At 36.7% G+C, this 22597-nt stretch overlaps 1 protein-coding gene and 2 non-coding genes across 5 annotated transcripts in view; all 3 read left to right on the forward strand.

Moving 5' to 3' along the window:
• Window positions 1-21940, forward strand: part of NAP1L4 (nucleosome assembly protein 1 like 4) — a 29157-nt gene extending 7217 nt beyond the window's left edge. The window contains exons 5-16 of one of the 3 annotated variants that reach the window (XM_050897401.1): window positions 778-919; window positions 1029-1115; window positions 2681-2806; window positions 3573-3644; window positions 7511-7650; window positions 9463-9608; window positions 11215-11237; window positions 11897-12016; window positions 12311-12340; window positions 13669-13725; window positions 14895-14932; window positions 20659-20721. In XM_050897401.1, the coding sequence (XP_050753358.1) occupies window positions 778-919; window positions 1029-1115; window positions 2681-2806; window positions 3573-3644; window positions 7511-7650; window positions 9463-9608; window positions 11215-11237; window positions 11897-12016; window positions 12311-12340; window positions 13669-13725; window positions 14895-14900 (949 nt within the window). In that variant the 3' untranslated portion in view covers window positions 14901-14932; window positions 20659-20721. Of the gene's footprint in view, window positions 1-777; window positions 920-1028; window positions 1116-2680; window positions 2807-3572; window positions 3645-7510; window positions 7651-9462; window positions 9609-11214; window positions 11238-11896; window positions 12017-12310; window positions 12341-13647; window positions 13726-14894; window positions 14933-20658 lie in introns of those variants that run through there. The other 2 variants (XM_050897404.1, XM_050897403.1) reach the window with 2 other exon arrangements.
• On the forward strand, window positions 1336-1463 carry LOC127017459 (small nucleolar RNA SNORA54). Its single transcript, XR_007766593.1, has one exon. It is a non-coding gene; the product is annotated as a small nucleolar RNA SNORA54 (small nucleolar RNA).
• LOC127017460 (small nucleolar RNA SNORA54) lies at window positions 4897-5017 on the forward strand. Its single transcript, XR_007766594.1, has one exon. It is a non-coding gene; the product is annotated as a small nucleolar RNA SNORA54 (small nucleolar RNA).
• Window positions 21941-22597: the final 657 nt, after the last annotated feature.

Here is a 22597-nt window from a genome sequence, read left to right on the forward strand (position 1 = left end):
AAGGAAAAGTCAAGTCTTAGTTTACTTACACAAAATGCAAACTAAATTTTGTCCAGTTCAGTATTTTCCTTGGTTGTTATTATTTTGCTTAGAAATAACTCCCCCATCCTTTTTGTTTTCTTCTGTGGCCCTTATTCTGTCAGGGCATGTGCTGCACTGATTGATTGATGATTTCTATAAGATTGCTGTCCAGGATGTAGTGGAAAGTTCAGGACCTGTAAATCCTTAGTTTGAAGCTTAGTTTTATATTAACTGTGGAGTAGACTTAAACTTTAAAATTTTGCCTTTAGTAGATATTTGTGCTTTTATTTCTTGACTGGGAATAGCTGGTAGACCTCTTTTTTAAAAAAAAAAAAAAAATGCTATAAAAAGTTCTTTTTACCTGACTATATATAAATGCTTAATAATTTAAAGTACAGATGAGCAATGTGTACTTTTCTGAGTATGACCCATGAATCAAAACTTTCCCCTGTAGAATGCACAGTTCTTATTTTTCGTAGATGGATCAGCACAACTCTAGTCTCAAAGTTCAGGTGTAAACAAAGGTATTAATTTCAGATCTCTGAACTACACGGGGAGGGTGGTGGCCCCAGGGAATGGAACAGAAGATAACACCTTTGAGAACAACTTGGGTAGGAGAGGATTCTTTCAACTTTTTGAAATAGGTTTTGAAGAAATATGTATGTTTGACATAAGCCTTTTATTTAAAAATTGCATTTACTTATAAGCAGCCTGAGGCAACTAACCTTTAACCTTAAAGAATTGTTTGGCTTTTAGTTTACCAAAAGCAGTGAAAAGAAGAATTGATGCCTTGAAACAGCTCCAAGTGAAATGTGCCCATATAGAAGCTAAATTCTATGAAGAAGTACATGATTTAGAGAGGAAATATGCAGCACTCTATCAACCCCTTTTTGATAAGGTGGGAAGACTATATATATATAATCTTTGTCTCCTTCTAGCTGAGTCAGTTCTGTTAGCATACATGTAATTTTACATCTTCAATTACATTCTTGATTTTTCTAACATAGAGAAGAGAGTTTATTAATGGGGAAGCTGAACCCACAGATGCAGAGTCAGAATGGCACAGTGAAAATGAGGAAGAAGAAAAACTAGCTGTGAGTACAAGCTTGGTAATGAACTACAGATATATTGGATTGTCGGAATTAATTCCTGTACAGTGTTTTCCATTGAAAGACTCATCTTTTGGAAATAAAGGTTTTATCAGTAATGTGCTCTTGTGATGAATACACTGTTATGTCCAGTGAAAGCTTTTAGACTTTTAGTTTAGCCTTTTTTCGAGTTTGTAGCTTGAGTGAATTGAGAAGTTGCCTTTGTTTGCACTGTTCGTAACCTGTTAACAGTATCTTTCTGATAATGGGTTCCATTCCAGTGCTACATGATACCCCAAGATAATAGAAGGCTGGCTGTTTGTCTGCTTGTCCCCTTTATTTTGGGGGACATAATTAGCTTTTATTTCCATAAATACAGATCAGACACACATCACCTAGTCGTAAGATGGAATTGAACTAATAAAATGTGTGCTGGCTAGTGGATTCCTACTTGTCTATTGAGTAGGAGCTATCTAGATTTAGGAGGGATAATGTAATCTGTAGGCTGCCTTTTACTCTATCATCATTTTTGGAGATGTATACTCATGGCTTGCTTCGTTTTCTCAGAGAAGTGACCTACCTAGAATGCTGTTTGCCATTCTGTCAGGTTTGCTTTGCATTTTTCCCGTGGCCCGTTTTCCTTCAGTTTCCTTTGGACACTGTTCTGTATACAAAGCAAATTGTTCTCTCTGTTTTTACTGATCTCATGAGATTTAGCATGACACAGAACTCCATGTGCATAAGCAAAAAAGGTTTGTTAGGCTTTGTGTAAATACAGCATTGACAGGCCATATTCCCTGCAATTATAAGATCAGAAACATGTCTAGATGGCAAGTAAACTGCCACTTCATATTCTTGGCTACTGATAACCCAAGTAGCTGGTGTTCAGAAGATCTTATATATTTGCTGCTATCTAGTGGTGTAAAAGGAAGGGTGCAATACAACTTAATTCAGGCTGCGAATTTCCTGGTTTTTTTGGGGATGGAGAAGTGACTTAGTTATTCTTTTTTATAACTTTTGACATCAGTTATGTGTAGGGAATCCTGTATCACAAAAGCTTAATAATTGAAGACAGTGTAATAATGAAAAATAACCATGAAAACCAACTTTACCAAGTATTCTGTGAAATTGGGAAGCTAAAACAGCATTTCAGAGGGCAAAGTTAAATTCTAAATTTTTAGATGAAACACTGTAAATGGCACATGAACCTGCAGGAATAAGATGAATAGAAAAATAGAAATCTATTTGTGTTTTTTTCTGTTTGTGGAAAGATAGTAATGTGTTTTAATTTCTGTTTAAGTCAGTGAAGCTGTCACGCAATGTATTTAGTCTTTGTACAGAAGAATTCCAAATGAGTTGAAAGTAAATCTGAATTAAATGTATACATGTGTAGTTGTGTAAATAAACCTTGTGTCTCTTAACTTCATTTACAGAGGAAACACTGTAAATTGTAAACATTCCTTAAACACAGCTTCAGAGATGGCAAACGTTTTGTACATCTGCCTCTGTTTATTAAATATATTAAGAAGTCATGATTTCATTTCTTAAATGTTTCTGTATTTGTTTCACAGGGAGACCTGAAAAATGTAGTGGTAATAGAAGAAAAAGCAGAAGCAGAAGAGACAAATGTCAAAGGAATTCCAGACTTCTGGTTTACTATCTTTAGGAACGTAGATATGCTAAGTGAATTAGTACAGGTAAGTTTCTCCTCTGAAAAGAATAACTTCTGTCATGCGTTAAATGAATTGCTACTTTTTCCAGTTAATAGTGACTGCTTGTGGAATGTGTGTGAGACACAAAATCTTTGAGTCTTCAATCCCTAATATTATTCCTGAAGATGCTTGAAAGGCTAATGATGGACAAGCAGAACAGCTGACCCACACTGCTAAACACTATGTGGATTGTTAAGAAATGGTCTTGTAACAACATTTGTAGATACTAAAATGCAAGTTTGTGCTGCTTACAACAGCTGTTCCCCTGTAGTTTTGTTAATTTAGTCCATAAAGGATTATTTTTTGCAAGGATATTATAAACATACCCATGGATTGGTTGAATTCATGTTAAATAGTGTATGTAGTTTTACCCTTGGTTATATTAATTGCTTTTAATGCTGTTAAGGAAGAATTCCCTGAAGTGTATCTTTCTGTGAATCTCACCAGCAATAAATATCCTGAATGAAGTTACTTTTCAGTAATGTTCATGCAGCCTAGCATGATAGCAGCTTTACTTACTGAAGACGAGGCCTAATGATTGAGAATTTGGCACATGGTATTTGCAACTATGATTAAGAAATTTGGATCCAAATCTAAACTTTGGCTGAAACTGTTGAATAATTACAAGGTTTGGTTCGTTCTTAAGAACAGGTTGAACAAGCAAGCTAGGTTAAAATTTTGTTCTTCTAAATATTGCCTGCTGAATAGGAATTTCTTTTTCATTTTCTTTTTTTTTTTTTTTTCTTCTAAGGAATATGATGAACCAATCTTGAAACATCTGCAGGATATTAAAGTTAAGTTTTCTGAACCCGGACAGCCTATGGTGAGTTTTCTCTTGTTTTTTCTCATGAAGATTGTAGTAATGAAGTGAACAGCACTTCAAAATTTTCATTCCATTCTCTTCAGTTGGAATGTGTGTGTGTGTGTGGGGGGGTTCTTTCTAGGCTAATATCTCCATGCTTTACCTTTTAAAGATTTATCTTCACCTTTCCTGACCCTTTGCTCTTTCATCCTTAGCCTGGACATCTCTGACATCATTGTAGTTTCTAGATTAAAATTCTGGCTCAGTTCTGTCTAATTTTCACTTTCTTTTCTCTCTCAAATTCCAAATTAGCTACTCTTACCAATAAAGTTACATGGCTGCTTTTGGTTTGAAAATGAATTGTGGAAAAAAAATTCTGGGTGCTGCTTACTATACTGAATATTTCATCAAAAGAAGAGATGCGACTTAGTAATATTAATCAAAAACAATGATGATGGATACTGTGCCTATTGAAAAGGATAGAAAAATATATTAGATGGTCTTTTAATAGTGTACCTAATGAGTAATTTTTAAAGTACAACTTTGCCTTTTTTTGGAAATTGTTTTGTTGTTGAAGTTCAGTGTACAGAAACAGATACTGTGTTTGTTGAAAAGAAGTTATTCTGTTGCTTATGTAATTCATGCGGACTATACTTATTCCTTGAGCTCCTTTTGAGGGGGAGGCAGGGAGAAGGATGGGATTTGAGACTACACATCCTTTCTTTAAACTTCACCCTTGTGGCTTTTTCCTTATGTTCGGTATTTTTTGTTTTGTCTTACGGAGTTATAGTCTTCTAACAAAGTCTAAAATAAATGCAAGAAAAGCTTCATTGAAGATTCATGTAAGAAAGATGGAAGGACTTTCTCGAAATACCTTTTAAAGGTTAATAACAGCTGAAGCAAAGGGGGTTTTTTTGGTTTTTTTCTTCTTTAGTCCTTGTTGTCTTTCTCCTATTAGTACCAAGACACTTGAGCTGATAATAGGCAAGGGAAGTAGTAAGGACAGAGAAAAATTGGGAATTAAGTTCCTAAATATTGCTAGGGCTGAAGGAGAGGATATGAGTTTTATGAAGAAAAGGAGTTGTTTAAGCACAAAGTAAAGTATTCTAAGAAGTTCGTGGTTATTATCTTGAAGCATATTTATTTGGTGGCATTTGGATGATTTGGAAATAGTTGTTTTTCCCTACAGCATTTTTGTGTTCTCATTCAGCTTTGTTTTACAGTACCTTGAGTTGAAGAACTGCTCTTAAAACATCAATGGATTTATCTTGTCTCGCACTGTTCGTAACCTCTTGACAGCATATTTCTGTGAATAGGTTCCATTCCAGTGCTACATGAAATCCAATAATGGAAGGCTGACAAATTCCATGTCCCTTCTGTATTTGGAGACAAAAGGATGCATTCCTAACTACTTGAGTGAAACCTGTTAGCCAGTTGTGTGAGACTGCCTTGTCTGAAGTTCTCTGGCTATTGAAAATTGGTGCAGCAGTGGTAGCTTTGTACTGTAAAAAGTTCCCATAACCAGTGTGTAATAAATACACTAATTCTACTGGGGATTAGGTTTTGCCACTAAAAGAAATACATGATAGTTAGGAATTTTCTGATTTACCGTTGACCCAAAGTGATTAACTGCAGGTACGGTCCTCCAAAAGTACATTTACCTGGCTACAGTAATGGTGCTTCAAAGTTCTGTTTGCTGTAGCCTGTATATATAAACTTTTATAAACGTTTATATATAAATGAAGCATAAGCGATTCCTTTACTATTTGCTTTGATTTATTTATTTATGATCATATGAATAAACTTACATATGTTTGTATAAATGTAATTTCTACTTGATATATCTGTTTGGACATCAGGATCGTTAGCTAGCATATTCAGACCTGGATGATGCATCTGGGTATAACTTAAGTAGCTTAAAGTAAGGAAGTTCTCTTCTTTTGAACTTCATGAGAACATCTCATACTACAGTGAAAATCTAGAAATACATGCTACAAAGGTAAGCTGATATCAAAAGCAAGATGTCCAAATGACTACTGGAAAGGTTATTACAACACTTCAAATAGTATGTGAAACTTGAAGCTGCTTCTTATTGTCTCCTAATTAGCAGGTATAGAATGAAATACTGAAATGCAGTCTCTGCAGATATTTTTGTCTTGCTGGTCCTTGGGATCCTGCATGCTAAGTAGTGCCACTGGTTACCATTTATAACCCCAGTGATGGTTTGTGGGATTATTTGGGTATGAATGTTAGTCACTGGTAGTGGATAAGCGAAGTTGTAACTCTTCCCCTGAGCATGTTTGCCAGAGAGAGATTTGCCTTAGCTGAAGACACCCTCCAAACCATACTAGCTGTCTCAAATTGCTTTAAAATGGAAGTAAAGCTGAAATAGGCCATGTGAAGCCAACGCAGATATTCCAGTGCGCATCTGGTTCCCAGTGGCTTCCTTTCCTTAAACTGTGAGCGTGTGAGTTGGGAAGGCTGCTGTTGCCACCGGTCTCCATCAGTCCTTGACCACTATCTTTCCAGAGTTCAGTCACGTGAGGAGATTCATGGGGCCTTAGAAAGACTAAGGGGCCTTTGGGAGATGAGTGAGGGATAAATATCTTTGATGAACAGGCTGTTGTCCCCAGAGTTACTTATCCTGTCTGCACATGGTGAGCCTTCAAAAAAAAGAGGATGGCAAGGCAGACTTTTGGGTGGTAATAGACCATTTTCTGGCCTGAGTCTGAAGAATGCCTGGGGAAGTATATTCAAGGCTAGTGTTTTTGGCAGTTATCATCTAATCTGTTTTGTATGCACACTGGGTCTAGTTCTTATGGAGGAATAAATAAAATATTTAAGGTAACTGTTATGCATGCTGTGGCTGTGCAGTAGTTATGGTGATGTTGGGGGTTTTGACTTTCAGCCCTTCTGTGTTGTTGAACTGACCTGCAGTCTTTATCCACCTTCAAGTAACTAAAATAATGCTGGTGAAAACCTTTATTTTTTCCCCTGTTCCAAGGCAGTTTGAGTTTTATTTTACTTTTAAATAGTTCATAGTTGATCCTGAGTGCAAAGTGGGCATAGATAGCATTGTGCAAGCAGTTTTGAAAGCTTTACAGATTTCAAAATTGATGCATTGTGTATGCTGCAGTTTTCTGTAACTGGAGCCTTTTATTCTCATGTAAGAAACTGAATTTCTGCAAACAATTTTCAGGTGCCACAGGAGGCGCAAACATAAGCAGAAACACCTGCTTCAGGCTGTAACCTGTTAAGACGTGTATAATCTTAGGCTTCGGTTTATGAAGTCAGTGTTCTTTTGCAGGATTTTCTATTATCAAATGGAAAAAAAACTCCTCTGGTTCATAGAGAAGTGCACTGTTTAAATACAGACTCCTGCAATCTAGAATTTTTTTTATTTAGAAATAAAGTCTGTTTCAGTCTCTTAAGATCATGACATTGAATGATCAGAGTGGAGGGAGTAACAGAACCTGATGGTGTTATTCTGATGTCAAAGTGACTTCAGAATAACAACTTCATCATCCCTAGTCAAAGGATGATGACTAGGCTTCCATAGAAAATGAAACCAAGACGTTTCTCAAAGTACTTATTTCTAAGGTTGCTTTTAAGACAGCAGTTCTATATGTAAAGGTGAGTGAAATGTAGTAATTACCTGATTATAATTTGAATGTTAATACTAGCCAAGGTTGTTCTGGCTTCCTGCATGTTCAGAGTTGGTTGACATTCTTCATTTCCTGCTTCTGCTGTAGTTTGAAAGATATGTTTGCAATCCAATTCTTATTTTTTCCTGTATTCAGAGTTTGATTAATGGTAATTCTGCTGATGCACTATTTCAAAGATAAAAATTAGTGGTAACATAAAATTATAATGGAACTTTCTTCCAGTCTTTCTCATTAGAGTTCCACTTTGGGCCCAATGACTACTTTTCTAATTCAGTCCTGACAAAAACATACAAGATGAAGTCGGAGCCAGACAAGACAGATCCGTTTTCATTTGAAGGACCTGAAATAGTTGATTGTGAGGGGTAAGGAAAACTTGAAATTAAAAAAAACCTTCTGAAGTAATAGTCCATATTTTCCAGATGCTGTTTTCTCTTACTGTGATAATGGTTAATGAAGATAAAATAAAGCTTTTGCTAGCTTAAAAACTGGGAATGTTTGTAGGGATGATGATGATCTTAGCCTCAGCATGCAGAAGCAACAGATAGATAGATATAGAGATGTTTTAACGTGGCGTGCATTTTAAAGCTTACACCTTTCAAATTTAATAGATTACTAATGAGGTAACAAGCGTTTTATTTCCAGATAACTGGATAAGTTCATTTTAGTAATTACATTTCATAGACCCCCATTTTCAGGCTGATAAGTAGCCTTAGACTCTCTTGGACTCTGGCTCATCTCCTCAGCAATTTTTATTCCAGCAGTACTTTTGAATCTGGCAGGAATTGGTCATATGTATGATCTGTTCTTTCAACCTGTTTTGAGACTGGAACATACTGGCCACGCAGTTTGGTTCTGGCAGTTGTGGCTAATGCAGCAACTTTTTTGGCAAAATGTGGTCAGAAACTGACTGCGGGATGGTGAATTCTCATCTCTGTTCTGGCAGTCTAGTGAGTTGGACACCACACTAGACTTTTTCTTTGGGTAAAAGATTGTTTTCTCTAACCTAACCCTTTCTCTTCCTATCTGTGATCTCTGCTGTATAACTCATGTTCAGTGCCATACCAGAGCAGAGCTGACACAACTGAAAAATATTTTTGTACCTTATTTTTCTTAACTTCCTTGGTGTTCTTTCTGTTGGTGTGTGTCCCCTTTTCCTGCCCCCACCCCCCTTCAAGGATGTGTTTTTGGGTTTTGGTGGGAGGTGGGTTTTTTTTGTGTCTTGTGTTTTGTTTTTTTGTTTGTGTTTGGTTTTTTTTTTTTAAAACTAACACTTAAGAAATGCCAAATACTTGCTTTCTTGAAGGCACCCTGACAACCTCGAAACCTTTTGACTTTTAGTGCTATGTGTTGGCTTTTGAATTGAGTATTCACTTGCAGTGAGGCAAAACATCTACTTGCATGTTTAGTGACAGTTGTGCCTAAGTAAAAGGCTAGTCCATTTTGAAGAACAATCACTTAAGGGTTACTGTGACACCATTATTTCCATTAGAAGAGAACTACCTGTGTTTACCACTCATTCTTTGCCACATGCAGTTTTGGGTAAAACTATAGGTGGATGGAGAGAGACTTTTAATTGAGATAAGTGACAGTTTGCACAGTAGCAGAAAGGATCTGAAAAATAAGCTCTTTCTGGCTTGCTGTACTTGACTGCCAAGTCAGTCTGAGCACTGCTCTTTGGAGAGCTGACATGTGCCTCTCCCTGGCAACTCTTTGTGCATTTATTTTTAGGGTAACTGGACACTGCTTTGGCCTGTAGTGAGAGGATGTAACGTATTGTTTTCTACTGGTCTGACTGTTGGAAGAATAATTCTCAGCTGTTGAGATTTTTCTGGAATAGCTTAATCATGTCCTTGGTTACAAAACTCCAGTAGTTGGGGCAAAGAGGTATTAAAGCATGGATGGGGTGGGGGCAGTGATTACTCTGTGAAGACAAACTATTTAGCTTTTTAATTTAGGGAAATATTTGATATGTCCAACATACATATAGTCTGTAGCACTACGATGCGTCTACTTGACATCTTGTCAAGTAGATTCAGTTGCCAGAGTGTGTAAAACTAGCTTTATCTAGAGAATGATACGCCATCTTTGCCTTGATGTTTGTTGCTCTAATGCTCAGTTCTTTATTTTCACTGATGTCTTGTGTTAAAATGCTGTTTCCCACATGTTGTCTTTAGGTGTACTATTGACTGGAAGAAAGGAAAAAATGTTACAGTTAAAACAATCAAGAAAAAACAGAAACACAAGGGTCGAGGCACAGTTCGGACAATTACTAAACAAGTACCTAATGATTCTTTTTTTAACTTCTTCAGCCCAATAAAGGGTAAGCTTGGAAATTGAGAATTTAGGATTCTTAAAATATGTTGTGTTTTTTTATATGTATTTGTATTTATACAGCTTAAACCTACAAACTATTTATGCTGCTGCATTGTATACTTTCTTCTTACTAGAGGAAGATAGGAAACTGCAGCTCATCCAAACAGATCATTTTGTTCTGATGTTATTCTGTAGAATTTGGCTGTTAGGTGTACTGTGTAAACAGGATTCATAGTATGGAAAGAGTCTCATGTAGAATCTCCTAAAGAAGTTGACTTGTTTCACCACAGGATGGCACCATGCATCAATTTGAGGTTTTTAATATGCGATAGAAATCTCTTCCAGTATTGGTCAAGTTAGCATATCTGTTTCATTTAAAGCTTTGTGTTAAGTGACGGAACTTCCTGTGGTTTCTTCTGTGATTAATTAGTGATCCTTAATGCTCTGTACATACCTTCCTAGTTTTCCTAGTTATCTAATGTTAGATATGTACTCACCTATTTAAAACAATTTAGATGGATTCCAAAAACACTTTCTTCTTGTACTCTTTTTTTCAAACATGGATGGAAGCAGCCGTTTACTTTGTGGACTTCAGAGATGTACTGAACAAAATGGACATTAGTTCTTGATTCAGTCATGGGCTGAATGTCCTGTGAACTACCTGTCCCTTCTAAATACCACTACAAATCCCTGTGTACATGGGGATAAGAAACAAGTGATAAGTATTTCCAAAGTTGGAGTTTGTTTGGAACAGAAATGTCCTTTAACTTAAACAACTTTTTTTTTTTTTTTTGTTACAAGTAATTGCTGCTTTCAGGAAGGGATGGAGATTTGTTTGCCTCACGATGGTTTTATATTGGTTTTTAAAAGTTCTTAAAGGACATATTCTGGAGGTAGCTGTATAAGAAAGATAAGACTATGACATCTGCTGGCAGTTGATACTTGCATTTTCAACTTGAGAACAGACTGAGCCAAATTAGCACTTTCACAATAGGATCACAGTACCATGGCACCCGAGTAGAGGAGGCAAATCTGTTTTGGTGGTGGTGGTTGTTGTTTTTTGTTTTGTTTTAAACAACACCACACACACCCACCCCCCCCCCCCCCCCCCCGTTCCTTACTGGTTACAGTACCAGGCCTCTTCTCAACAATGCTTTGCAAATTCATGACAAAATGTTAATCTACTTGGTAGCATCTGTCTTTGGGGAGAGGAGAGGGTTCGTAGTGCTCTAGCAAAATAAAGTTGCTGTAATTACAGCATTAATATAGAAACAAAATGTGTTGCTCTTTGAGGGGAGGAATGTGATCTGCATGCCTTCTGAACCCATCTTTGTAGAAAGAGTGTTTCCTGTGCAAAAATCTTTGACATCAAAATGGCAGCTTTGATGCTGTTATTGCAGGACTTAAAATTCTTGCAAGTACAATTTCTGTGGGTTTAATTTAGGATGAATCTGAATTGTCTTTAAAGGTTTAATAGCTAGCTTCTGAAGCCTTTATAACCCCAGTGTTTTCTGGTATGAGAAGGTCTTTATACTGTGTTTTGTCATCTTGAATATTGAGGTGGGCTAGACTATACAAACTTTCCTTAAATTTACTGTCTTTTCTTTTTGCAGTATCTGGTGATGGAGAGTCATTGGTAAGTTTACATTTCTGAAGTTGCACAATTGCTTTTTGCCACATCTTTTTTGCTAAACATCTCTATAGTGACTGTTTGGGTTCTTTCACTAACTGCCGTGTATTTTTATTGTTATTTTTGCTTTTGCCAAAGCTGAACTTCATCTTGATAAAATGAAAGATACTGTTGGCTTCTCCAAGTAATCCGTTGACATTTTGCTGTTACATGTCTTGCTGATCCAATACATCTATAATGATCACTGTTGGGAAGAGGTCATTATTTTCTCTAGCCACTCAGCACTAGCACTACTGCATGGCTGGTACCTGATTTTTTTTAAAAAAATCAATCTGAAGCATTCTGAACAATACTGTAACGGCAGATATCAGAACCAGCAAAGTCTATAAGAGCGTTTTTAATAGAAGGTGTTTCAGCAGGTCAGTAGCCGGTATGTAGAAAGTAGGAAACTTTTAAAATAAATCTCAATTCTGCAAATCTAGATCTACTTTGTAACAATAAAAGAAATATTGCAAGTCGAAAGTATACTGAAAGTACATGTGACCTGAAGGTTGATGTTGATGACAGTGTGATGTTTCTCAAACCGTAACTTTGAAATACTTTTGTTTGCTGCTCTGTAGCACATCACACTTTTATTAGAAAAATCAAACTAACTTGCTTTACAGGACGAAGATTCAGAGTTTACTTTAGCAGCGGATTTTGAAATCGGACATTTCTTCCGCGAAAGGATAGTCCCTCGTGCTGTGCTTTATTTCACTGGGGAAGCTATAGAGGATGATGATAACGTATGTATGCTATCAGCATTTTGTTTTTTAGTCACCATTTAGATAGAAACATTCTCCTTCTTTTCTGATTAGACTAGTATGTAGTATTAATTACATGAGAATAACAAAAAACCTGAAGAGATTCCTGTTATTTAGGGATAGGAAAGAATCATTCAGCTTGCTGTGAGTTGTTAATCTTTGCTTCTGGAAGGAGCTTAGCTTCAGTTACTGTGTTTGAATATGCGAGACCTATTACTGCAGAAGATTTTATGCGAATTTTAGCAGAGCTAATAAAACTTTGGGTTTGTTTTTCAGTTTGAAGAAGGTGAAGAAGGTGAAGAGGAGGTGAGATGCATACTGTATCTTTTTTAGATAACTAATTACCTACTGCATTCCAGTTCCAGAAATAGTCCTAAAATAGTTGTTCATAAATGCGCTTGTGTATGATACTTCTTTCCAAAAGAGTTCAGCGTTCCTGACTTACAAAATCTATGGCTGTTTTTTCTCTTCACCAAAGTACTTTCTGCAAGAACATTTATCCAGTTTTTTTCTAGTATTTTGAAAGCTGCTTTCTGACATGAGTCAAAAGTTAGACGAGCTTTTTTTCCTTGAGTGCTGCATGATGAGAACCTTCAGTCTTATTTTTAAGTATCTGTTACTTAGGCAGTAGTGGAATTCAGCTGTCAGCTTTTAGTTATCATAAGCTTGAAGGCTGGGCCTTGCTAAATGTAAAGTAAAAAAGGGAGAATGTGCAACTGCTCAGGATAAAGGCTTTATTTAGGCTGGAATTTCTAGTATACCAAGAGCTCTGGTCTGTTTACAGTAGTGTTGTATGAATACAAACATACTGTGAAAGGCTTTGCACAAAACCACTAAATGATATCAATGAGCTAATATCCTTTACAGATAATTATATTTTTATTTTACTGCTTTTACTGTGGTGTTCTTGCTAATTGGTTAAAGGTACATACCTGACTGTCATCAAGTTCACCATAGAGTACATCAGAAGTTACCGAGCTGGTGTTCTGATGTGAGCTGGCAGCCTTCAGCGTGCAGTCTCTTTTCTGTCTTTGCAAGTTGCAATACAGACTTCTGGACTTAGGCTGTTGAATGACTAAACATGTTCTTATTTTTATTTTTTAAGATGGGTCTTGATAGAAGTGTACATGTATCTTTAATCTGTCTCCAGTGCCAGATGTTACTACTTGGATATAGGTGTATGTACAACAGAGTGCGAAAATACTGCAAAATCCTGTGCAGGAATATGTAGCCTGTCCACAGTAATCCAAATAAACAGAGACTCTTTGGAAGGAGGTCAAAACAAAGAACAAAATTAGACATATATACTTAGTACCAGAACTGTAAAATTCCAAATAATATGTCAAGTAGAAGTTAAATTGCTGGGAGACTGCAGCAGCTTATGTAGGAAGGTTGCCTTAAGCCATACTGAATCTTTTAAATCTATGTTTTAAATCTTCTTTTAAAGATTTTGCTTTAAGATTTTGAAGATGCTGAATTCTTTTAAGTCAGCCCAAGTAGTTTTAATGTTGACATCTGAAACACTCTGGAATACAGTGATAATATAACTTGCTATTTTGTTTTTTTCTCCATTACAAAAAGCTGCACTTTTAACCTGTTTTAATTTCTGTTAGTTTATCTCTATTTTGTCATAGGAGTTGGAGGGGGAAGAGGAGGGAGAAGAAGAGGAAGATGCAGAGAGTGATCCTAAGGTAAGGATTTTTGGGTGCTTAGTTGTAATGCAGACTATAATCATGAGCAATGTAACTGAGGTTATAATAGTTTGTGAAAAGATTAATAAATTATTAAAAACCCCCAAACCACCCTAGCTTCTGACTGCAATGTTTTTGTCTTGTTCAGCACTCAAATTGCTCTTAAAACAAAAGTTAATGTTTCCATAATTTGAGAAAATGTAGGTTTTGTCTTCCAACCTGCACCAAGAAAAAGGTAACTTCTGAACTGTGTGCCTTTTACTTCTTAATGGTATCTCTGTATAATAATGGTATATATTTTTCCTTTAGAAAGGTCATATTCAAATATTCTGTGGCTGGACTTCAACTTACAATTAGTCTAACAAATCTCAACTAGCTTGTCTATTTATTTTCTTTTTCTTAGAATTGTTCTTTTTGGTTGTCCTGATGGCTGCAGGTTAGACTCTGCATGTCTGTACTCGGCTAGAAATCAAAAAAAGTTAGTCCCCAACTTTGAATTTTAAACTTTGAGACCTAGTTTAAAATTCAGCCTTAAGGGTTCTGATAGGTATTTTTCAATCCTTCAGTCATGGTAAAGTTAGTGCTTACATTTAGTGAAGTTGGGACAGTGATGACAGACTTGTGTTCATTTAGTTCTTAAAACATCAGCTTTTAATTTTTTATAAAGGCACAGATGAAGAAGTGAAAGGGATGCAAAACTGCTTGATCTTTGGATGAAAGTCTTAACAGCAGCTTAACATGTCATTCTTCTGACATAGAGTTTTATATACATCATCATATCACTAGTAAATGCTTTTTGTCACTGTATCAAGAATTGAGCTTGTTTTTCTTAATGAGAAATACTGTATACTAAAGAAACTCTGTCTTGTGGAAACATTGATCAAACAGGATTAGAGTGGCAGAAATGAGTATTCTGACTCTGCTCTGTAGTATCAAAATGCAGTGGTGTACCTGTAATGGGAAAAAGTTGGACAACTGAGAAACAAAATGTTAGTTCTGAGTCAAAGTATATTAGTGCTAAGTATCGAATATCCTTTTAAAGGATTTGGTATTCTGTAGAAAAAAAGCTGAAGGTATCTTGGAAGGTTATGGTTGTTGCCTCCTGTATTATTTTGTACATTTCACTTTTCATTCATGCTGACAGTTCCTTTCAATTTTTTCCCATTTAGGTGTAATATAAGTCTGTTTATCATTCATACATTTCTAGGTAAGGTGGAATTCCATTCATACCTAACTTCCAAGAGTCCCATTTGTAGTCATGCAATGTGGTTCGTTTTCTAGGCTTTTCTGTTTTGTTTCTTTTTTTTTCCTTGTATGGGGAAAAGAAATGGGGGAATGCTGACTTCAGAGTTTAGGTTTTATTAGTAAAAAGTAGAAAGAAATCTGTATTGAGATGAATGCATTTAAATCATATAATTAAATTAGACTTTTCAGAAAGGCCTCTCTGCCTTCCTGGCACAACTTCTGCTTTGCCTTTGTAGCAGTCAAACTGTATTTTATATACGTATGATAAAAGATACTGAGACTAGTCAGACTTAATTTTTTCCTTGTTTTTGATTTGATGTTGCATCTCTCTGCTGTTTCTAGTACTTGCAAATTATTTCTTGAATATCTCCTCTGCTCTTCTTGAGAACTCTTGTAAGTCATCAGCTTACTTAGTATGCCTTTTCCAACATTATTTATGCTGCCTGACAAAGGCAGTCAAGTCACTCCTAGAGGCCTTTTCTTGAGCTCTCATGATTCTGAACAGGTATTGCTTTCCTGCTCATCTGTCTCTTTATTTAAAAGAAGAAAAAAATAAAGTTTCTTCTATTGTATACTGTCATCTTTCACGTTTCATCCCATGCCTCATAGAGAAAAATGCCTGCAACAGGCTCCATGCTTTTTTCCACTGTATTTTAGGTTTGTATCTTTTTTTTTTTTTCCTTTGGTTACTTAGGAGAAGCTGTAATCTTTCCAACTCATTCCCTTTCTGCATAGATAATGCCCTTCTTTGCCTTTGTTAAACTCAGAATTGAGCTGTGGGTTTGTGTTTGTTTTTTGGGTTGTTGGGGTTTTTTTATTTATTTCTGATCTGCTATGTTTTGAGAAGCCAGCCACCCTGCCTCAACATACTTGCACAGTTTATTCACCTGCAGTAGTAGAACATCCGTTTGTCACAACAGCTTATATGTCGTCCTGCTGCAATTTGTTACACAGCTGTCTTTTCTTCCTACAGTTAAAAATTGTCAGCCACTGACTTCAGTTTTTCAAGCCAACTTGGAATTTTGTATTTTGTCTTTTAAGACTCATACCCCTAATCCTGTTTTCCATTCCTTCTTCTGTTCATCCCGTTTTCTGGTCCTGTTTCTCCCTGTCCCCTCTTTGCCTTTCAGTTCCCCCCACTGCTTTTCTTATATCTAGTTCCTTTTCATGAACACAAAAAATAGTTGTTCTTTGGTCTGTTTTCCTTTCAAATCCGATTTCTCCTCTTCGGTCATTTCCATGTTACCTCCTCCTTTATTGTTATACTACATTTGCTACAGAAAGTGTCAACACTTTCTGCTTTGTTAACTTTTCCTCCTTCCTCTCACTCCTGTCAGTTTTTTAAGTACATTTGAGTTGTTCAGTTAGAACCAGATCATTATCATCTGTCACACAGAGCACTTATGCTGTGTGTAAGTAGTGGCTTTGGAAGACTGAGCAGTCAGATGATTGGAAGTAGCTTCAGAAGATGCTACAAAAACAGATAATGTAGCTTGTTTTGTCTAGTATATTTTTCTATGTGCTTGCATGCCCTGTTCCTTTAGCTGCCTTTATGTCACGTTACTGATGCTATGCTTGAACTGAGAAGTAGCTGACAAGGTAATATAGAATGCTGTTTTGAATTATGAACTAAAAAGCTGCTGTAGGGAGAGACTGCACGTGCTTCAGGGTGCTTAGTGTATCTTTTAAGTAACAGTGGCAGAAGGACCTGTTAGCTGCAAATTTGTTTTCAGAACCTTTGAAGCGTTCTGTCCAGTTGTGGAGGCAGTTCAGACCACTTGCTTACTTAGCTCCAGTTAGCTCTGAGTTTACTTCCTGTGTATATATTTGATATCCTTGCTTTTTCTCATTCAATAACACAGATTAGAAAATGAACAAAGATAAGGTTTAGCTTTAGGACCCCTAACTGGACTGTTTCATGGTAAGACATTCGAAATATTGAAAGGCTTTCTTCCTTCTCTGCTGGAAAGGACATCAGCTTTAGCGCCTGCTGCCTGCATTGATCCCACTGTTGGCAGCAAAGTCTGTTTGGGAGTCAGACGAGATCTTGATGGGCTGCCTGTGCCTGCACGGCTACTTTAGTGGATGGGAAGCTTCCCAAAAAGTGATTTGTAAAAGTAAGGAGGTAAAGGCTTGATTGCTCTTTGAATCACCTAGGAATGTATCCTGCCTAATCTGTTTAAACACTGAAGATGAATAGAAATTCAGTGTCTCTTTCAGCAGTAACTTTATTTGAAAAAGATCTGGTTTGAAAGGATTAAATTGCCAAGATAAATGGCATGGATACTTTGGGCTTATGTCCCCATCCTCTAGGACACCAGATTAATTGGGTGGGTAGACGCAGTGGGCTGTGTGTGTGAAAGTCATGAAAGCAATATTACTTCAGACTTGCTTTTCTTCTTTGTTTTAGCCCTATGATCCTGCAAATTTTAGGTGAAATTCCCTCTTTAAATCTGATGCATGTCCTCTATGTCCATGAGCAGCTGATGCAGTTTAGCTGATGTAATTGCTGATGTCTGAGCAAGTGGTCTGTACGTGAGCTAATTAGCTCAAGTTTCTTTTATTGTTTTCCTGGGTAATCAAATGCCAGAAGAAAAATGTTCATGTCCATTGTAGCAAGAGTATTTTTTTTTAATTCTGAGCAAGTGATGTAATAAATAAGAGGCAGTGGCAAAAAAGCTTTATATTGATGCTTGTTAGCAAAAGAGGAAAAAATAGGTGGGGGCCTCGCTTATTTAGCTTGTATATCTCCATTGGAACAGTGTCTCAAACTGGAAACAAAGGCCCAGAGTAGTTTAAACTCCTTGCACAGAATAAGTAAAATTATGAAATACTTTAAAGATGTAAAAATTTAAAAATCCTACAACTTTTCATATGAACTTAAGTCATTTCTCATGACTACTATAGAGAATCTCTTTACAACAAGAATTCTTACTTGTCTCTAGCACTGGTAGTGAACTTCAGTACATGTGTTTGCTGCTAAATTTATTTTAAAATAAGATGCAGTTCCTTCTTATCTTTGCCAGTTAAAGTCTCTCTGGTCTTTATTGCCTGGCCAATGCACTTCACCACCTCTCTAAGATATCTTGGGAAGTTAATTTAGGGAAATACAGCATGAATGGAAATCTTGCTAGAGTGAGGAGATAAATAGCGCAGGATCTGTCTAAGGCCAGTAGATGGATTGGTAGTGGTTGGCTGACCAGATGTCGCCAACAGTCTGGGCACTGGGGGAAGAACAGGCTCAAGCTTAACAGCCTTGCCTGAGGGAGTATGAATGTAGTATCTTGATCACACTCGCGGCTTGGGGTCTGGTCCCTGATCTTACAGGAGCCATTAGAGGCCAAAGATAAGTTTCAACATGCATGTGCCTGGTGGGGCAGCTGTAACTTGAAGAAAATTGTAGTCATCTATCTGTGCTGTTGTCATCTCAGGATTAGACTGTGAGATGCCTTATATGAGGCTGTCGGGTAGCTGAAGGCAACATGGAGCTCGCCTGCTGGCTTACTCAGCCAGAGCAGTGCTGTGCTATTGAAATGGTGGAAGAAAATTGATTATGTTGGAATGTGGATCTGAGATACTGCCTTGTTACTTGCAGCCTGCTTAAACATTTTATATATATGGTCAAGATAGATATGCCCTCAACTGTAAGCTAAAAATAGCATAAACTAGCAGTATTTCTCTCAAAATTTTCCAAACAATTGATTCATATCTCAGAACCCCTTAAACTGTGGGGTTTTTGTGGTTTGTTTGGGGTTTTTTTGTTGTGTGTGTGGTTTTTTTTTTTGTTTTTTTTTGTCTGAGAGCAATAATCAACACTGGAAGGTCCTTAAGAAGGAACTTTGTAATCTCTGTGACTGGGTTTTTACAGGATAAAGATTTATATGGAATAATATGATTTAAATGTTTACAGAAATAAAGACAAATATAAAGAAAAGATAATGAAGTTTATTAGAAAATATAACAAGGTCTTTGGTTGATCATTAAAGTGGTTGCAGTGGTCAACCTAAGTGTGTCTGATATAAATATAACAGGTGAATAGGAAGGAAGGAGGGAGATGGAAAGATTTTTGAGTACTTTCTAAATAACAGGTTTGTTACTTGATTATGGCTCTTATCCAGAATGCATGGGGGAGGGGAAGTGATGCTGTGCACTAGTCTGTGGCCATGTTCAAATACAAAGTAGTTATAAGAAAAATAGATACTTTTGGAGGGCTTTTTGATAAAAATGTTGCCATTTTTTGCCTGCCTCTAAATGAAAAGGAGTAGTATGCAATGTATTGCCAGTGGCAGTCAGATTTTCTTTTTTTTGAGAGAGAATGCTAATTTTGTGCTTTGTGTAAACATAGCCCTCTTTTCAAGAGGGAATTCATGTTGCATTTAGTCCCAGATCAGTGAAAATGAATTCACATCAGTGTTTTTTGGAACCCCAGGCAGATGAGAGAGTACAAAGTTGAAGTTAGCCAGATGCGCTGGGGGAAGAAAACCACAAGGAAGAAGTCTGAAAGTCTTTGGCATATCTGTGCAGAAGAGACAGCATTTGGCTTTAATCCAGACTTCCAGTGGGAATGATAGTGACCGTTATAACCCTAAAGCAGTTTAGGTGAGGAAGAGAAAAATAGTCTGGGTTTAGTGCAGGTTATCAAGGGCAAAACTTATGATAAGGAATCTTAGTTGCACCTGTTCTTCCTCACTACAGGCAAAATGCTTAAGTTGTCTTAGCTCTTGGTTACTTGATGTACAATGAACTCTTGCATGTTTACTTCTTCTACAACACATAAAGCTTTTCTTTAGAATAGTTACTAAGAAACATTTTATTTTGTGGTCAGTGACATTCAAGGTGTCATGTTTTATACCTGTATTTTTCTTTACTAGAATTCAGCAGGTTTCTGTGACTGCTATTTGTTCATAATAAACTATATTAAGGATGGTAAAGGGAGAAGCAAACAGGAAATACACTGAATAAATTCTCCTGCTTTCTAAGAATCCTATTTTACAACAAAAAAGCAAGGGCAGTGTAAAACCTGAAGTTCTTAGCTGTTTGAGTACTTGTTCTCCTTCCCAAATACACTTCCTTTTGCCAAAGGGGAAGTTGTTTTACTACCTAATGAAGGTGTTTCTACTTTTACATATTCAGATTAACATGTGGACTTCTTGCCCAGTGTTAAATTGTTGAATAGTTACCTGCTGGTGATGCAGAACCTAGAAGAAATCAACACATTAATTACATTTTTATCACCTTAGCAGAAAGGGCAGGGCTTCTAAGGAAAAATTCGAACGTGCTGCAGAATAAGCAGCCTACCTTCCCTGCCTTCCTCCCTCCTCAGAGTTAGTGAGGAAGTGGCAGTTTGTTGTTAAACTCTTTAATAGGAACTGAAAGTCAAATTGAGGCTCTGGTTGGGGGGAGTAGAAGGTGGTTTGCTTTCTACTGGATGGAGTGTAAAGGACACAAATGTAGATTAAAAATATTATGGGGTACCAAGCAGTTGAGTGCAGGGGGAAACCCAATAAATATGGTGACTGCTGTTCACACCTTTATGATCTAGCTTGAGTTTACGTGTAGCTTTTTTGTATGTGCTAATGATATCTCGAGCTAATTCAAAACTGCATAGTCCATTTCTTTTATTTGTTGAAGTATTTTCTTGTATGCCATTTTGATTTTTAACTTTTTTTTCTTTTTCCCTTTATACAGAGAGATTCCAGCCAACCTGCTGAATGCAAACAACAGTAATAAGGAAATACCACTTGGAAGTGATATTTGAACAACTTGTAACAAATATTTGGATACCTGGCCTGCAGTTCAGGATATTCCATCGCTGCAGCACAATCTTATTAACAATGCTTAAAATTAATTTGTTTTAAAATGCATGATTTTCACTAACTTTTCTTTATTGCTTAACATGTACAGTGGCAACTTCAATGCATTTGGGAAATATGAGGTTTAAATAAAGCACACTCTACAGCCGTTGGTACACTGTAGTTAAGTATGTCAGTAGGCCTTTAGAGCCTTTTGCCCTATGCATAGGGGAATAGTCCAGACTACCAAGTGAGGATTATCCATTATCTTGTTAAACATTGAAAATTGTGGAATAGCAATGTGCCGAGAAGCTAAAGTAAATGGATTACATGTATGGTAGCCGAAACAGATAGAGCAATATGACTTTTTTGCTAGTTCCCTCCCCCCTTTTTTAATGTTTCTTGCAACCTACAAATTGAACTAGTGCTTGAGCAGCTTTAAATGTCATATTTATTATCTCAGTAAAACCAATTGAATTGAAGTAATTTTACTTCATTGAAGGGGGTGTCATATTTGAGACTTAGTTGTTCATCTTACTATTTATTTATTCATGTATGTAAGTACTTTGACAGAATTAGTGCTTTTTAATAGTTTTTTAATATACTTGAAAATCTTCCTCTTTTGCATACAATATGGGTACTTGTAAAACAAATAATTTGAATTGGTCTCAATGTAGTAGTCTAGACAGAAGAAATGAACTTGCGTCAAAACGACAGCTCTTCTGGATGAAGATCAAAATGCAAAGGCCAAACTGTTGCTGTTGATGGAAGTGGGTTGCAGCCAAAGAACCAGAAAATTTCCAGTAGTCGTATTGCTTAGTGTCCAGCATGGAAGGACCTTTCACTATGAACACGGAAACTTATCAAAATTCGGTTCAATAAATCTGAAGTTTTGGTGTCTTACTTGCAACACTGAAATTATTCCATTCCACAGTTTGTTTTATTTAAAGCTCTGCAGTCTTCAAAACTACCTTTTGTTGTTGTGTGGCACTTCAGGTACACGTTTCTAGTTTCAGCATCCATTGCCAGCCTCTGGCAGCAGTTGAATAGCAGCTGTATCAACACTGTGACCAGGCATGTAGAGTGCTCCAGCCTTACCTTACACATTTGTAACTTAATACGGTGTTTTCAATTTGTACAGAATAGATAGAATATTCTATTAAAGTTGTGAAACATGATTGTTGGTGCCTGTCTGGTCCATAATGCTTCCTAGGTTAAATGAATATCCCTTTGACTTTCAGTAGTGAACGGTGAAGTGTTTAACAAGGGGCATGCCAGGTGTTTGGCCTCATACAGCTCTTGTCTGAACATCCTGCTAGTTTCCTTTGTTGTCAAAAGCCAAAGAAAAGGAGCCCTTGTAAATACTGCATTACAGAGTTCTCTGATGTAAATCAGAACAAACTTGCTCAATTTGCAAGGAAACAGTCTGAAATGTTTTGTAGGATTTGGGTTTTTTGGGAGGCAGTGTCATTAGATTGCATAGATTCCACATGATCTATGCAATTTGGTCATGGACTAGATGAGGTGCTGGGGGATGTAAACTGGTTTATGAAATGTTAAGATATCCCCACATCAACACCTTGCTGTCAGAAAATGCACAGCACTAATGCTCAGGTGACATACGGTAGTGTTAAGGCAGGAATGAGGGAAGAAGGCAGGAACAGGGGTAGGTTCTGGACTTCTATTTTAAAAAAGAAAATTAAAAAAAAATTAGTTTTTGTAACCAGTCATTCTAGTGTACCATGGCAGGCACAGAGAACAGCGTAAAGGCATGTCTGATAAAGGGAGGAATAATGAATGGACATTTGCACATGTGCAAACTGGCTAATAACGGT

This window comes from Gymnogyps californianus, chromosome 5 (genome assembly GCF_018139145.2).
Source record: "Gymnogyps californianus isolate 813 chromosome 5, ASM1813914v2, whole genome shotgun sequence".
In the NCBI taxonomy this organism is placed as follows: domain Eukaryota; kingdom Metazoa; phylum Chordata; class Aves; order Accipitriformes; family Cathartidae; genus Gymnogyps; species Gymnogyps californianus.